General features: G+C 43.3%; 1 protein-coding gene across 2 annotated transcripts; it reads right to left on the bottom strand.

The window, feature by feature from the left end:
- LOC8061997 (GPI inositol-deacylase) lies at window positions 7-11,442 on the bottom strand. 2 transcript variants are annotated; one of them, XM_021452277.1, is made up of 12 exons: window positions 10,801-11,437; window positions 10,274-10,510; window positions 9,793-9,983; window positions 9,491-9,650; window positions 5,243-5,380; window positions 4,968-5,154; window positions 4,052-4,197; window positions 3,740-3,922; window positions 2,675-2,785; window positions 618-737; window positions 397-541; window positions 7-152 (listed from the first exon to the last, which is right to left on the bottom strand). In XM_021452277.1, exons 1-12 carry the CDS (start codon window positions 11,104-11,106, stop codon window positions 10-12), a joined length of 2,067 nt encoding a protein of 688 aa, XP_021307952.1. In that variant the 5' UTR covers window positions 11,107-11,437; the 3' UTR covers window positions 7-9. The 2 variants fall into 2 exon arrangements, with proteins under 2 accessions (XP_021307952.1, XP_021307953.1); XM_021452278.1 differs by lacking the exons at window positions 7-152; window positions 397-541; window positions 618-737 and adding an exon at window positions 763-908 and having other exon boundaries at window positions 10,801-11,442.

Here is a 12,357-nt window from a genome sequence, read left to right as displayed (position 1 = left end):
GTAGTTTTGTCAGTCCCGTTCATGTGAATCCCAAAAGGCAGGTGATGAATCAACCACTATAGTCTCTGAGTATATATTTGGAATGATGTGTAGGCCAGATACAGAATCCCATGCCAAGGCAACAGGCGGAAAGCACCGCAATTTACAAAGGTCTACGATACAAACACAAGATACAAAAGGTTATTGAGGTAGTAAATGTGCAACCAAGGTACAGAGCATTACATGCTATCCTATGTTATCATCTACTATTTGATGACATGACTCCACATAATAGTATAGAAATCTACATTTGCTATTAGCAGTTATTATTATCCCCAGAAAGATTAGGACACTAGCAAAACTAATGCTGCTCCCAAAAATAAATATTTACAGAACACAAGAGAAGTAGCAGCTCACTATTTCTCTCAGCTTCCATTTGATCACCAGCCTTTTTTATTCCACATCCAGCAGTTTTCAGTGATAAAGTTACTGGTAGAAGGCCAAGGCTTGCAGAAAATGACAAGTTTAGAGCCAATGGGTGATCCTCCAACAGAAATATTTCCTAAGATCAAGAATTATAAGATCCAACCAATATTATAAGACCATAATACAGATTTCAATAATTACTAGTTACTAACTTCAGGAGCAAAACTGGAGCGGATGATCGTTCCAATAGAAAGTGCACTTGCCCCTTCCTCAGGATTAAAGAACTGCCCCACTGCCATAGAGGCTGCTGGTGGAGGCCTACCTGAAATAGTCTGAATGCCAAAGTTCAGAACATGCAGTTTCATTAAAAATTCTACCAGTGGTTCATAACATTCATAATTCGTTTTCCACTTTCCACTGGTAAAAAAATAGTGGCCACATTATACACTGAGTATGCCAAAGATGCCAGCTGGGATTGGGATATGAATTAAATTTGAGGTTACCTATATAGTTAAAAAAAAACATCAGAAAACCTAATTACAGAACTGTGTATCCATCACTGACATGAGAATCCGGATACAGTAAGGTCATTTAGATACAAGAAAAGGTTTGAACTCGATTATCATTTTGGGCGCCTGGGTAATCTGGAAACACCGTAATTCATGTGTTTTTGACGGTGCGCGGCCGTGCATCAACGACCTCCTCTGGATGTTCAGAGAAGAGCAACACCTCTGGCGTCTTGCTGGAGCTCTAAGTCTGAGAGCACTGGGTCAAGGTCACGGAGACGAGCTGGGGCTGTCTTAGTTTGTGCTCTTTCGGGGTCAGGTCTCATCTCTCCCGTGTTTCTTTAGAGTAAGTCCTGTTCATGTAAAATTCAACCCCTCATGGCTCGGCTCGGAGTGAGGTGGTAGTGAACTACGTTACATGCATACGTGGCTGAGGGAGCATATCGCGTATCGGATACGTTTCTGATACAGATACGGCGTCGGACACGCTCCCGATAAGTATCTGTTCAGTATCCGATTTTTTATTAATTTCGCAATTTTTTGAGTAGGCCTGTGGATACGTATCTGTATCTGGGATACGGCCCAGCCCAACAAAACAGTCTCCCCGACGCCCTAGAAACTGACGCTCGCACCTCGTGCAGTCGCGCCGCCTCCAGCGAACGCGCACACAGACACCTCGTCCCTGCTCAACGGTCACCGGCGACGAGCCTCCGCCCCAGCTTGCCAGCTGCGTACGTGTGCGCCGCCTCCTGCGCAGGGGATGCGCCACTGCTCGCCGGGGGAGCAGTCACCTGTCAGTCATGGTCGCGGCCAGCTCCCGTGATGCAGGGGATGCAGGGGAGAGGATGATTCAGCAGCAAAGCAAGCTGTCTACTCTACTTCTGCATGTACATCCCCTTGCCTATTCTTGATCTGCTCTGATTCTGCAGTTCTTGCTTGATTTTGCTTGTTCCCCACTTCCCCTTCTTGATTTAGTGTTGCCCATTCTTGATTGCTTCATTGCAATAGGTGGCCTCTACAAATTTGGTAGTGATGGCACAAGCTAAGTGCTAGTGCTAGTCCTAGCATAGGATTCGTGGGCTGTGGCTCCCAGCCACAATCACAACAGAGAACAGACATTACACATTAGGATTTCCTGTGACTCAAGTTTTAGACTTTCACAATTTTAATTTGCATTATTATTTATTTATAAAAAAATAGTAAAACATATCCACGTATTATGTTTTCTAGAAAATTGCCGTATCCGTGTATCCGTGATACCTTTACGCGTATCTGTATCCGTGCTACATAGGTGGTGATTGTAAGGGGCCGGTTCTTTCTCTCTATAATACAAAAATACGAAGCTCTCCTTCGTATTCGAGAGAAAAAAATATTTATTTTAAGTATTAACAGAACAAACCAGCCTTTTGCACATAAAAAAAATATATGTATACTTTCTCTACATGTCTAACTTTTATCTTAGTTTCTTTAGCACTTGGGCACACATTTTATGTGAATGAGACAAATAATGACCAATATAGCCTGTAAAAACAAAGTCCTATTGAAGTACTGTCATGTTCCACCCATCTCAACGTGTTGTAATTATGGTGTAACTTACACTTCATTTATTCATTGCTTGCATTTCCTCAGTAGAAGCCGCAAGATTTCGATAAAGGAATCAATGTGGAAATAGCACTCTCCAAAAAAATTACTAGCAAACTTATAAGACATTTAATTGTAAAAGAAATATTCTAGCACAAGACAGGAATGGCACAAGAGAATACCGGTCGAGGTGCTACTGATACAGTAATGAAGCTGAAACCACTCATTTCTTCTGGACTCAGTAGTAGAAATGCCGAAGGAGGTGGTTGCTCAGTTTGACTCCCAGGTTCAACCTAGTAAAAAAGTGTAACAAATGATTACAAAGGTTGTCAAAATTGTGAGCGAATTTTGTTTTACATGATAAGATCATATGGATCATGATCCTATCAAGTTTTAAAAATTGTACAAATTTTACAAAGTCAAGTTTTTTCTTGACAGTTGATGTCTAAGTTTTTCCAAGAAAACAATTAGACTAAAAAAACTAGAACAATGACATCTTGATGTGCATATCTACATTTATCTCAATTATAAACTAATTCAATTTTCTAATTTTAACATATATAAAGTTTAATGTAAGAAAGATAACATGTGCCAGCTTAAAATAATATATTGAGAGATAGCATATTAAACTAAAAGAACATAATGATAGAAAAATATACTTTGCATGCTAAGATAGCTTATTGTCAGTACAAGTCCAACCAAATGGTGAAGATGATTCTACAAAAGCAGGCAACCCTGTGATCCTGCAAGACTTTGACGCTAGATTGCTAGAATAGAATCCATTTGTGTCATGTCAGCTACTAGGGATGCTTCAATCCATATCATCCGAACAACAGACTTATATTAAGACGACAACAATGATGAAGATGGAAATGAATTTTACTTGCAACAGAAGAGAATAATCAGATAAAAGAATTGGTTTATTTTGTAATGTGTATTATACTGACATCACATCAGTAAACAAATAAAAAAGTACATCCTATGCAACATTTTTTGTAGTAACCATACAAGTACAATGCACACAACTAAACTAGTACAACATCTTGAAGAAGTATGTTTAACATATACTTTTGTGGAAATAAAAAATGCAAGAATCATGATATAGACATTGCAGCTAACAGTAGGAGAAAACCATGGTTTTAGTTATCAGCTGAGCCATCTATAATGGAAACAGCACATTACTAACATAATTATTGATAGAATGTAGGAAAATGAGAATGATTAGGTGAACAATCTGAAAATATTACCTGTTTTGGAGCAGGTCCTGCAGGAATTTGGACCATCTTTGATGTAACTTCCACTATCTTTTTACTGGCAGATAATTCATTTAGCACAGGTGAATGGTGTTTTTCTGGCCACAAGTGAATCCTTACTCCAGAACAAGGGGCAAGATTTGTTACAAAAACAAAGTGTCTTCTACCATTTGATCCCTTCCACAAGAAAATAGCAAAGCTTATTAATCATATGCAGCAATACTTCAATCTAAACTTCAAATAAGGTTTCTTAATGCAAAAAACACATACAGATAGCAGGGGGAAACTAGAAGGCCAATAACCTACCAGCTTTTTAATATCTAACCATCTTCTCCTGCCATCCATGGCTAAAACAGTAACTGAATTTGACAGAATATACAGGTCCTTTTCAAGGCCATCACTAGTCCATTGAGTGGATGGTGGGCAAGAAAGTGAACCTTTTTTGTGTAGTTCTACAAGAAAAGTATATCAATATGTTAGATAAGAAAAATGATATGATATTCTGGTACTAAGTAAATGGATAAGACCCTATAATTGACCTCTAGGGTTTACATCACATTTGATTGTCTGATCCCTGGGATAACAGAAGTATGAATGCTTGGTGGGTGGCTGTGTTTTTTGCATGCGAACGTGAAGCCTTGAACTACTACTGTGTAATTCCATAGCCTTGGTGATGAAATTCAGGTTTACCATTGTGGAAAAAAAACACACATTTGATTGTGAAATGCTAGTCTTGGTTTTTACAGATATATGCTAAGTTATATCAACTAAAAATTTTCAACACTATCATAATCGTATCTTATCTATTTGCTATGCAATATAAATATGCTATAAGTAGCAGTTTGGCATCCTCTCCCTACAGCATACAAAGTTACCAATTCCATGAGCCTCATGAAACAGCAGTGTTGCACTAATGTGTTGCAGAAATTAATAAACATCTTAAAATGATAGCATAAACTATAGCAAAGAAGCCATCTTAATAAATTATATAGATCCAAATTAATAGAAGATGTGACAAAATTGCTTACACAATAGAATGTTTACAAACAGAAATAGCTTTATGAAAATGATAAATATTATCTTCAAAATTTTCTACATAGATTTCAAATCCCAACCAAGAACTATGTGCTCATTCATTCCATAAATAATTCATCTTCTAAGCAAGCAACTTTCTAACTGGTCCAACTACAAAGGACTTAAGGAGGTAAAGAATGAGCTATACCACCAGCATTCTGGTTCCCATTGGCAGGTAAAGTTTGTGACAGAGAAGCAGGAACGTGAGCCATTGAACTCAAAGACTGAGGAACTGCACTTTGGAGCATTTTTGTGAACACAAAAACTCTCTTTTGTGTGCTTGAAAATGGATGTCTGTCAACAGGATCTACTATGCTAAGAAGAGTGTGTGCAACCTGGACAATGTCAAGTCAACATAAGTACTGATGTTACCGCATACTGCAAAGCATTGAGAGAATTTGCTGTTGACACATAGTTCCGGACCTGTACAGCTAATTGATTACACCATAGGATAGATTGATGCTCCATGGATAACCAAACATTCTTCATACTGGAGCTTCCTACCATAAAGCCATGAGTAGAAGGCACAATTCCATCCAATGATGCCAATCTTGACCTAATCTGAATAAAAATGAATTTGAAATTACAATCTCAACTTTCTAAACAATGCATTCACCAAATATTGAGATCTTGATTGCATCAAGAATTGAGCAAAGATGATCTGAAATTCTATAAAATTCCAGACTTTAGTCTACAGATATCAGAACCAGTGCTCGAAAAAATGTAGCTAAAGCTTGCCTAGGCACAAGTTTAAGCATGAAATGGAGCCCTGGCACGCGCACGCCATCTCATCTATAGACGTCCAATTAAATGAGGCCAAGGGGAGAGGACGGAGAACCAGGGGAGGTGGAACCCACAATGGTAGACCAAGAGTGCTCTGCTCAGCCACGGCCATGTGGAAAGCACTGCATAAGGCTGAGGACAGTAGCAATTGGAGAGCACGCGTTGAAGGGCAGGCGTGCAGGGCATGGGCGATGGCCAGATGCATGGCCAGCACAGGACCGATGGCACACATCAGTGGCAGGAGTGATATGCTGTGGATGGAAGTGTTGTCATTACACGATGAAGCTTTAACTGTGCCAGGTGAACTGTCCAACCCATGGATGGTGAAGAAAACAAAAGGAGGGACGAGGTTAGTGTTAGAATGTATATGTGCTGTGTATATGGTAGGCCTGAGCCTGGTATAGCCGGCCAGCCCTGTATTTGGTTAGAGAGATATGGCCAGCCCTGTATTTGGTTAGAGAGATATGAGGAGATCTCTTTTGGTTCTATTTCTATAAACCACGAGATCTCCTCTCCCCTATATATATGTACATAGGTCTCTCCAATCAATCAATCCATTATTCCCTACAATCATCATTGCTTTCATGGTATCAGAGCGATGTCGAGGTCGCCTTGGCTGAAAGTGCAAAAGGTGGTAAGGCCAGGGGGGCAGCAGCCAAGGGGGCGCCGCCCCCTGGAACATCCAGAACAGCTGCACGTGGCTGTGCAGTAACTCCAGGAGATCCTGCAGGCGCAAAAAAAAAATGTGACGGCGCTGGGGGAGCCATCACCAGGTCAGTAGAGAGTAAAAATTCGAAGTCCTGTGGTGCAGGACGAGAGGAATCCTCGGAGAAGGGGAAAGACGCCTCATCAAAGACGACATGCCAAGAGATGATAATCCGATTGGAAGACCGATCAAGGCAGCAGTAGCCTTTGTGATGAGGAGAATAACCGAGGAAGACACATAAGGAGGAGCGGGGAGCGAGTTTGTGGGAACGGTGGCAGAGAGGTTGGGGTAGCATTGACACCCGAAGACACGGAGGTGCTCATAGGAGGGCGGAGACCCGTACAGCACCATGTGAGGGGTGGAGAGTGTCTTGGTAGGAAGGATATTGAGGAGTGTGGCGGTGGAGAGGGCCTCAACCCAATAAGCTGGTGGAACGCTAGCCTGAAATAGTAGAGAGCGAACGACATTATTGATGGTACGGATAATGCGTTCGGCTTTACCGTTTTGAGGTGAGGTATACGGACAAGACATCCAGAGCTAGACTCTGTGGGAGAGGAAGAAAGCGCAGGAAGTGTGGTTGTCGAACTAGCGACCATTATCGCACTGGATTCCCTGAATGGCGGCACCAAACTGCGTGGCGACATAGGCAAAGAAATTAGATAGGGTAGAAAAAGTGTCAGACTTTAGCCGAAGGGGAAAAGTCCAAAGGTAATGTGAAAAATCATCAAGCACGACAAGATAATACTTGCAACCAGAGACACTAGGAATAGCCAACGTCCACAAGTCACAATGTAAATAAAAAAAAATAAAAAAAAAAAAAAAACCCTCGACCGGGGCAGTTAAGACTGCCGCCGCAGCAAGTGCCTTCTCACCCGGCGAGAAAACCCCCGAACCCCCCACCCCCATCCATACACGGTGGCTTTTCCCTCGCCCAAGTGAGAATTGGGCTAGGGCTCCCCCAGTACTTTGTCATGAGGACGAACGAGGAGATTTTTTTAACACAACCTGAAATTCGCTCCCACTAGGATTCGAACTCAGGACTTGGGAGGTGCCAATGGAGTGCCTAGACCAACTGATCTAGCATCCTTTGGCCATAAGTCACAATGTATTAACTGAAAAATATGAGTAGTGCGGGAAGGGGATGTAGGAAAAGGGAGACGAGTATGACGACCCAACTGACAGGCATGACATAGTGTTTGACTAGGACTCTTATTACATGGAATAGCAGACGACTGTGCTAGCTGAGACAAAACTTCATGGCCAAGGTGACCAAGACGCTGGTGCCGAAGTGAAGGACCAGTAGCGGCGAGTAGAGCAGAGGCAGACTCCGGAAACTGCAGCGGATAGAGGACCGAAGCTGTCACACCTGACGATCTCTCTCCGAGAATGAATCCATTATTCCCTACAATCATCATTGCTTTCAGTTAGGATTGCAAAATGGTTTGGTTTCGGGTGTGATTCCATCTTATGCTTACCTCATGGTACCCATGTCACTTGATTCCACCTGCCCTCTACTTGATTTCGCCCCTCCTGCTCGATTCCACCAAGGAGTTGCATGCAGCCAGAGCAGAGGTGGTGCACCATGGAGGGGACCGGTAGCGCACGCAGACGAAGCAAAAATGGTGTGTCATGGAGGGGGAGCAGACAGGGGAGGAGCTGAGGAAAGGAAATGATGCAGATGCGGCAGCACGAAGATGGCTGCCTGCTGCTGAGAATCGGAGGTGGTAGAAGGAAATGATGCGGATGCGGCAGCACGAAGATGGCTGCCCGCTGCTGAGAATTGGAGGTGTTAGGGCATCGATGGGAGATGTGATGGTTGGATCAGATAGTGGGCTTAACTAAGATAGTGGGTGGAGTGAGCTGTAGACACATTCCTGATTCCTCTTCATATTCCGTTTGTATTCTTTCATATTTGTGCAGCTACATCATCCCATATGCAGTTAGTAGGTTACAGTTATTATCCCATGTGCAGCCGCATCCGCATGTAGGCCTTATGGCCCTTTTGGCCCATACTCTGTATATTTTGGAACCTAGACTCAGTGGATGGGGCATGAAAGCCATTCTTGCCTAACAACAGTAACATAATCATCTATTCATATTTAGTCTGTGTTGACTCTCCCTAGGCTCTAGGCAGTGCCCTAGCGCCTTTTACAACCTTGATCAGAACTGGGACCAAAACCAGCAGCCCAACTAGAGAAGAAAGGACCCTCATATGAGCTCAGTCATGCTATTGGATCATTCAAATAGTCTGCCCATTGAACCACTAAGGTAGGTTAGTATGTCAGATCACCAGTTTTTCTGGAAATCACAACTGGAGCAGCCCAGCATCATGCACCAAAAGATGAAGGAGTTTGCAAATGCAGTGTCCAAGTCCAAACATGCATTCTGTGTTCAGCATTCAATGTGGCTAGGCAACTAACAACCAATAGGTGGGTCCATTTACCTGAGACCTTGATCAGGTCAATGCCACTAGCCTAGTCTTGTAGAAGTCTAATAATTGAAAAACAAAAATACAATTAAAAATGCCTACTAGAAACGAAAATCAACAAGTTTAATGAGTTTGTTGTGTACTCCTGTTCCAAAATGTAAGGTATTGTGTACTCCTGTTCCAAAATGTAAGGTATTTTTGTGTAGTCCTGTTACAAAATGTAAGGTGTTTTGTTTTGTTCTAACTCCTAAGTCAAACTTCTCTAGCTTGGAAACAGGACCATGTTTACACAAAAATGCACCAACATCAAGTAAGTTTCATTAAATCCACCATGAAATGTCTTGATAGTGCATTAATTTGGTACTATAGGTGTTAACATATTTTTCTATAAATTGGTCAAAGTTACATTTTGGAAAGAGGGAGTATTTGCTATAAGGAAAAAGGGTCAAAGTAACTTTATTTCAAAAATTTGAAATAGAGAGTGATAGATTGTTACAGTACATTGCAAAATACTGAATATCAAGACAGACAAGAGAACATGATAATTTACTATAAGTGTCATGACACTTGTGCTTTGGTGGCATATCATATATAGTTTACGGGACACTAACTAAAAGTGAAATCAAAGAATAGATTGGCATGCAAGAAGTCATAGATCATAAATGATCACAGGAAAATTTAGTCCCTGAAGAAAGCATATGGATAACTGATAACCGAATCTGCATAAGATTAATGATAGCAGTGAAAGCGGTACCTGATAATCATGAATGCCACCTGATACAGAGACAACAACCACGTTAGATAATTTTGAATTGCTTGCATGCGATACACCAGTCCCATATCCCTTTCTCCATTCTTCATTGACATGGGAGAAGAAATGACCCAACGATGGCTGAAGTGCGATGGGAGGGTACCTGGATAAAAATTATGTGACATTTGAGTAACACTTGATCATCCACCCAATGGTGAAAATTATACAGCAAAGGTGAAAAAAAGCCCCCACTCTCACAAAAGAAAAAACTACAACAAAAATTAACAAAGACAGCCAGAGAGTACTGGTGTGGGCTGGAAAGCGTCAGTATAGTTTCCACTGCTGATTTCCTCAGGTTTGGGTGGACTACAGCAGCTCGAGCCACAAAACCACCCATCGAATGGCCAACAAGTATAACACTGGATGGCAGGTCATGAGAGGATTTAGCACCACCCTTTGATCTCTCCAATTGTGATTCTTTGTATTGGTCAAGGATCTACAAAGCACAAGATCAAGTCATGGTAAATTTTAAACACTGATGAGATCCTTAGGCATTACAGTATCCATGGGAAGTTTGAAAGTGCAGTGCCATAAATTTGTGGCAATTCTAGATTGAGTGCACAGCAACAATTTGTGTGAACATAGTCATCTTAAACATTTTAAAAATTCAATTTGTGGAAAGCTTCCTATTCGATGGTGACTAAAAGAATGTTAAATCATGAGAGTAATGAGCAAAGGGTCAAATAGGTAATCTAAGATTGAATCTTAAAGATTGGGACTACTTACCCTGTGAATCGCATAGACAACATATTCAGTATGCTCCTCAAGTATCCGACCATCCATTGCAGAGTGTTCTCCTTCAAGGTCAACAGCAAACCAATCCAACATGCGGCCATACCGTGAAGGAATCGAAAAATCTTTGAGTTCATCTGCTGGTAAAGTGCTAGATGCTTCCCGATAAAAGGTGGGCTCAAGCGGACCATTCTGATAAGCTCGAAAAGATTCTGCAGCCAATGACCGAACCTAGATGCCACATATGACAGTCATCATCAGTAACAGCAGTATTGTTTCAGCATTGGTAACTAAAAAAAAGCTAAAGTTCAAGTGCATAACTTGTATAATGTCATGCATACCCTCCCACAATAGCACAATGGGCGTAATAATAGAGATACACCAGACATGATATGTCATGTTCGAATATTGACTTCACAACCAATGCAATTTTGTTATCACTAAATGGAACACGTTTGATTCCAGAACAAAGTTCTAAACCAAGGACAACGAAAAGTAATAAACAAGCGAGACTTGATCACCTGCTTGTAGCTTCCTCCATTGCCGGGAATGAAGAGCACGGGCACGCCCCTAAGTCCCCTAATGTGCTTGGCGAAGTCGATCTGCTTCCAGCCCTCGTGGTACAGGAACAATCCATACCTATCCGAGGAGATGTTCCGGGGCGTGGCGGCGATGGGGATGTAGGCCGGGTACATGTAGGTCATGACGCAGCCATTGGGCACCGGGCGCAGCAGGCGGCTGAGCGCTGCAACCGCGACCCAGGCGGAGAAAAGCAGGACGGCCCCAACCCTGCAGCTGCCCCGGAACCCGCCGCCGCCGCCGCCCATGGGGTAAGAGAAGCTCGGACCAGTCGCTCCGAGATCGAGCTAAGATGAGAGAGAAAAACGGTGGAGACTCCGGATCACGGAAGAGATCTTGCACCCTGAAGGCAGCTCGGGGGATCCGGGCACCGGGAGAGGGAGGCCTCGCGGGAGAGGCGGTTCCTCGGGCGAATGCCCGCGGCCAAGAGTCGAGTCCTGCGGAGAACTCGCTGAGGAGGACGGGTGGTGGATATGTGCAGGTGGTAGTGGGGCGGTGGTGCGAGGGAAGCGGCGGCGATGAGGGTGCTCTCGATGCTGGCTTTGGAGGGGAGTTGCGAGCCGGGATCGCTGGCTCGCGGGGCCGTCCGGCTGTGGCTGTCGGATCTGGAGGCGCACGAATGTTGAAGCAGAGCGGACGGACGGCAGCACAAACTGCGGGCCGCCGGCTAGGCCTGTTTGGTTGCCTTCCCACCTAAGCAAGCATGGCTCGCATTGGCCAGCCAGGCTTTTTTGATCAGGCTGGATGTATATAAAGGGGCTGTGCAAACTGTACTAAATATTGTTTGATTGGTTATATCTCTATCACTAAAAAGCGTGGAATGTTACCGTTGCCATACAAATTTCGCTCCCCCCACGGTAAAACGCCCCTCCCAGCATCCCCTGACCCCCACGCCACACGTAACACCCCGGCTCGCTGGAGGAACCACCGTCCGTGACCTACCCAAAACCGCTGCCACCGTCGACCTCCTGTCCTCGATTTCCTCCGGCGCTGTCACCGTGCTAGCATTCTCACAGGGCGAGGTCTTCGCCGCCGCTACCTGCTCCGTCACCGGTCCCGGCCTCGCCTGCCGATTGAAAGGTCCAAATGGCTAGAGGGGGTGAATAGCTTACTTAAATTTTCTACAAACTTCAACTAGACAAGTTGATTAGTAAAACAAAAGGCGAAGTTATTCTAGCACTAGCACAACTAAGCGATGCAAGCCAACTACACAAGTCTAGCAAGAAAGCTAAACACTAGTGTTGATATTTGGTAACGCAATCAGGAATTAATCCGCAAGCGCACGGATATCGGTGAGCACTTCACCCGGGATGTTATCCAGAGTATCGTATTTATATTTTTACCACTAGGAGAAAGCGTGCATCTGACTAACCCGGTCTATTACTACTAACCTTTAGTCTACAAACTATGTGATTCGATGTGAGTGATGTATAGAGAAGACTACAACTGCACTCTTGTTCTAACCTTGGTAAGGATGATCTACTGTTCTGTTGGGGAGG

The sequence above is a fragment of the Sorghum bicolor genome, chromosome 2, assembly GCF_000003195.3.
Source record: "Sorghum bicolor cultivar BTx623 chromosome 2, Sorghum_bicolor_NCBIv3, whole genome shotgun sequence".
Taxonomy (NCBI): domain Eukaryota; kingdom Viridiplantae; phylum Streptophyta; class Magnoliopsida; order Poales; family Poaceae; genus Sorghum; species Sorghum bicolor.
This window is presented reverse-complemented; position numbering and strand designations above follow the sequence as displayed.

Bases quoted from the DNA above. Each gene is read 5' to 3' on its own strand.
- LOC8061997 (XM_021452277.1), bottom strand. From the start codon at position 11,106: ATGGGCGGCGGCGGCGGCGGGTTCCGGGGCAGCTGCAGGGTTGGGGCC. The intron at 9,651-9,792 runs GTACTCTCTGGC...ATTTTTATCCAG, and splicing joins ACGCTTTCCAGCCCACACCA to GTACCCTCCCATCGCACTTC. The intron at 542-617 runs GTTAGTAACTAG...TCTTGATCTTAG, and splicing joins GCTCCAGTTTTGCTCCTGAA to GAAATATTTCTGTTGGAGGA.